Here is a 5,000-nt window from a genome sequence, read left to right as displayed (position 1 = left end):
ATCATCTGTCGCCCGCGCGCTGACATGAGCTCCTATTTCGCCAACGTGCCCTCCCCAGCGGCCAACTGGGGGGCGCCCTCGCAGGACCAGTATTCGTACATGCAGAGTGCTAAATACCCTTGTTATTCGGATCCTACACAGGCCTACGCGCAGTATGGCGGCATGCAAGGCTACCGATACCCCAGTGCATACAGCTGCGCCCTCGGGAATATGGCGTCGACCAAGGGCGCCTACGAGCAGAGCCCGAGCCCCGCGATCACTGCCACGGCGGCGGCGAGCCCCCTGGGATACGACCAGAGCCAGAATTACTACAGCGCCATGAACAGTGCCACCACGACCAGGAACGACGAGGCCGTAGCGCAGGCCATGAGCCAAGCAGTGCCAGACTCCCTCAGCCCAGTGAACAGTGACTACAACAGTGTCAAGATGAACAGCTACGTAGCCGCGAATCCCATGGCAGGCCTGACGCCCACGCCCGTGAATTCCGTGCCCGTCCACCCCCTCAGCCCCAGCGACGCCCTCAGCCACGCCTACGCCACGGCTCCTGACGCGGTGATGCAGCCGTACACGTCCAAGACACAGTCCCCCGCCAACTACTACCAGTGGGTGAAGGCCTATCCTGCAGGTTAGTTGTTCCTTCTTCTCTGCTTTCTGTTTCTTTTTTTTTTGTATTTTTTTTACTTATTGGGGAGGGGAAGTTTTTTTGTGGGGGGGGGGCGGAGGGGGCGTTTGTTTCATTAAGTTTTTGTTTGTGTATCTCTGTTTGGTGTTTGTACTGTGTGTATCGCGTTGTTTTCGTGCTATGTTTGTGTATTTAGTCTTTGTTGTTGTTGTTGTTGTTGTTTTTGCTATCTTCGTGTTTAGATTATACATGCGTTGTGTGTTTTAAAAACATATATGAAACAGTATTTGTTTATATGTATCTGTAGTGAAAATTCATTCATACGCGCGCGCGTGTGTGTGTGTGTGTGTGTGTGTGTGCGTGTTATAAACCCGTTTGACAACTTTGTGTTATAAGAGACCAGGTCGTTTATACAGCTTAACACGGGTGTGAAGAAATACAAACACACACATACAAAAAAAGGAAAAGAAAAACGAAAAGGAAAAAGGGAGGGTCGATGTTAAAAAAAAAAGAAAGAACAGAAGAAAGAAAATAACAAAAACTCTTTAACCAGGATTTTTTTCCCCTCCGGAGGTTCTCCTATGCCTAGAGTTTTTTTTCTGTACTATGGTTGTCGTGTGTGTGTGTGGAGGGGGGGGGGGGGGGGAGGGAAGAGACTCGTGGCGGGGAAATATACTGGGAGAAAATCCGACAGCTACACAAAGGAATGGATGAATAGATCTATAGATGGTGATATATGTATATAATATATATATATATATATATATGTGTGTGTGTGTGTGTGTGTGTGTGTGTGTGTGTTTGTGTGTGTGTGTGTGTGTGTGTGTGTGTGTGTGTGTGTGTGTGTGTGTGTGTGTGTGTGTGTGTGTGTGTGTGTGTGTGTGTGTGTTTGTGTGTGTGTGTGTTTGTGTGCGTGTGTGTGTGTGTGTGTGTGTGTGTGTGTGTGTGTATGTGTGTGTGTGTGTTTGTGTGCGTGTGTGTGTGTGTGTGTGTGTGTGTGTGTGTGTGTGTTTGTGTGTGTGTATGTGTGTGTTTGTGTTTGTGTGTTTGTGTGTGTGTGTGTGTGTGTGTGTGTGTGTGTGTGTGTGTTGAAGTATACAAACGTCTGTGTGTATATGCATATATCTGTATATGTAGGTACTTAGGTAAGTATGTGTGTTTGTGAATGGAGATAGACAGAAGGATGGAAAAAGAGAGAGAGAGAGATAGATAGATAGAGATTTAGGGGGAGGAGATAGGTTATATGAAAGAACATACAAGAAAGAAAAAGAAACCAAAAAGAGACAGAAACCAAAAAAAGAAAAAAAAAATACACACTAATAAACACCTCCCCCCCCCCCCTCCTAGTCCCATCCCACAACTTACAAGCGTCCCCCCCCTACCCCCCTCCCTACCCTCCTAAATGTCGATGCGCACGCGTATACATTAGCCACTGCGCACGGCATGTGTTTATCCACGCTCGGCTTGCGGTGTACCCATATGCAAACGAGTCAAAGAATTTAAAAAGGACTACCCTACACAACGACCAAGGACAGCTTCAAACCGCAGAAGGATCTCTGTTGCATCACCGTCAGCGTGAAGAGAGGGGGAAGGGGAGGGGAACGAGAGGACAGTAAGAGAGAGAGCGAGGGAGAGAGGTGGATGGGGGAAGGGAAGAGGGGTAGGAGAAGGCGGAGAGAAAGGAGGGTTGGAGAGGGAAGTGAGAGAGAGAGGGGTGGGGGCAAAATGGGAAGAGAGAGGGAAAGGAGGGGAGTGGGGGACATAGAGGGGAATTGGGAGGTGGAAAGGAGGGGTGGGAAGGTGGAAGGGGAAGACAGAGGAGGGAGGGAGGGGAGGGGAGTGGGGGAAGAGAGAGGAGGTAGAGGGGAAGGAAGGGATAAGAGGGAGGGAGAGAAGGAGGAGGGGGGGGGAAACGGAGAGTGAGCAGGGAAGGAGGAGATGAGAATAGAGGGAAGAGGAGGGAGGCAAAGTAGAAGAGAGAGGGCAATTGGAAAGGACAGAAGGAGGGGTTTAGAGAAGGACGAAAAGAAGAATGGAGGAAGAGGGAGGAAGGAGACAATAGAACGGAAAGAGAGTTGAGGAAAGGAGGAGAAGAAGAAAAATAGAGGAAAGGGGAGAAAGGAAAAGAGGAAAGGATAAAAGGGAGGGGAGAGTAAAGAGAAAAATAAGAAATGAAAAGAAAGAAAGAAACGGAAGGAAATGGAAAAGAAAAGAAAGGAGGATAAGATGAAAGGATAATGGGATAACGAAGAGAAGTACAAAAGGACGACGAGAAGGAAGATAAAAGGAGGAGGAGGAGGGAGAAGGGAAAAGAAAAAAGGAAAGGGATGGGGGGAGAGAAAGGAATAGAGGCGGGGGAGGAAACGAGAGAAAGGAAGCGTGTGGAGGAAGAAGAAGGGGAAGAAGGGAGAGAAGGGGGAGGAGAGGAGAGGAAAGAAAAGAGAGGAGGGAGAAAGAGAGAAAAGAGGAATGGAGGGGGAGGAAAGGAGATGAAGAAGAGAGGAGGGGGGAGGGAGGAGAGGAAGGAAAAGAAAGGAGAGGGGATGAGAGGAAAGTGGAGGGGAGGGGGGGAGTGGGGGGGGAGAGGACAGGAAGGAAAAGAGTGAGAAGAGAGAAAGAGAGCAAAGAGGGAGAGGGAGGGGGAGAAGAGGAGAGAAAGAGAAGATAGGAGAGGAAGGAAAAGAGAGAGAAGAGAGAAAGAGAGGAAAGAGGGAGAGGAAGGGGGAGAAAAGGAGAGGAAGAGAAGATAGGAGAAGAAGAGAAGATAGGAGAGGAAGGAAAAGAGAGAGAGAAGAGAGAAAGAGAGAGAAGAGAGAAAGAGAGGAAAGAGGGAGAGGAAGGGGGGAGAGGAGTGGACGGGAGAAACGAAGGAGGGGATGGGGGGGGGGGGGGTCATCTTGACAGTTCAGTGACAAGCGAGCAACACCTTGAGGAAGGACTAGGGAGTTTTGCCTTGTTGGTGTGATCTCTTTCCCCCGTCTATCTGTCCTTCTGTCTATTCTTTCTTTATTTTATTTCTATTCTTCTTTCTTTCTTTCATTTCTTTCTCTTACTTCTTTCTTTCTTTTTTCATTTACTTATTTTCTCTTCTTTTTTTCTTTTTTCATTTCCTTCTATATTTTTATTTCTTTTTTTCATTTACTTCTCTTACTTCTTTCTCTCTTTCATTCTTTCATGCTTTATACTTCCTTTCTTTTCCTCTATTTATCTATCTTTATTTCTCTATTTTCCTCTCTCTTTTTTTTTATTATTCTTTTATCTCTATCTCTCTCTTTCCTTCTTCCCTTCCTTTTTTCCCTTCTTTCTTTGCCTTTCTTTTCTTTTTTTTGTTCTTTCTGATTTTTTTTTTTTATTCCTTATTTGTCTTTCTTTCTTACCTTCCTTCCTTCTCTCTTTCTGTCTTTTTCTATCTTATTAATAATAACAATAATAGTGACAGTAATGATAATAATAATAATAATAAGGATGATAAAAATAATAATAACAACAACAACACTAATAATATTAGTAATAATAACAATAATGATAATGATGATATTAATAATAATAATAGTAGCAATAATAATAACAGTAATAATAATGATAACATCAATATTGTATAATGATATAAATAATAATGATAATAATAATGAGTATCCTCTTAATAATAATGATATCAACAACATTAACAAGCACCAACAATAACAACAACAATGATAAGGGTAATAATGATAATACTTATGATATTATTAATATCAATGACAAAAGTAACGGAGACAGTAAAGATAATGATAATAATAATAGTAATGGTAAAAATGGTAATGATAACTAATATGTTGATAACAATAATTATAACTATAATAACAATCATAATAATAAGATAATAATGATAATAACAATAATAACAATAACAGTCATAATGATAATAATCAAGATAACAATAACAATAACAGTCATAATGATAATAATCAAGATAACAATAACAATAACAGTCATAATGATAATAATCAAGATAATGATAACAATAATGGAAGTAGGCATTTTAGATAAAGAAAAATGAGAAGAGGGGTTATCCAGAGGCTATACTTCAATTTCCCCTCTACCCCCCTCTACCCCCCCTCTACCCCCCCTCTACCCCCCCCCCCCCCCCAGCCCTCGTCATAGGGTGAGTGACAGGCCGGAGTAATACCGGGAAATTCCAGCCGAGGACGTGGCTTGTGGGAGAGATTCTTAGAAGATGGAGGGGGGAAGGAGGGGGAGGAAGGGGAGGGGAAGGGGGAGGGGGAGGGGAAGTTATAGAATACATAGAATACTGATACCTTTTCCTCCCACTTTTTAGCGGAGGGGGTTCGGGGTTAAAAGGGAGATGGTAAAGGTGGGGGGTTGTGGGTTATGTGCG

At 44.0% G+C, this 5,000-nt stretch overlaps 1 protein-coding gene across 1 annotated transcript in view; it reads left to right on the top strand.

Moving 5' to 3' along the window:
- Nucleotides 1-24: 24 nt before the first annotated feature.
- The window catches only part of LOC125047636 (homeobox protein mab-5-like), a 10,169-nt gene continuing 5,193 nt past the window's right edge, over nt 25-5,000 (top strand). Inside the window, exon 1 of the mRNA XM_047645946.1 lies at nt 25-625. Coding sequence (XP_047501902.1) covers nt 25-625 — 601 coding nt within the window. The remainder of the gene's footprint in view (nt 626-5,000) is intronic.

The sequence above is a fragment of the Penaeus chinensis genome, chromosome 41, assembly GCF_019202785.1.
Source record: "Penaeus chinensis breed Huanghai No. 1 chromosome 41, ASM1920278v2, whole genome shotgun sequence".
In the NCBI taxonomy this organism is placed as follows: Eukaryota; Metazoa; Arthropoda; class Malacostraca; order Decapoda; family Penaeidae; genus Penaeus; species Penaeus chinensis.
This window is presented reverse-complemented; position numbering and strand designations above follow the sequence as displayed.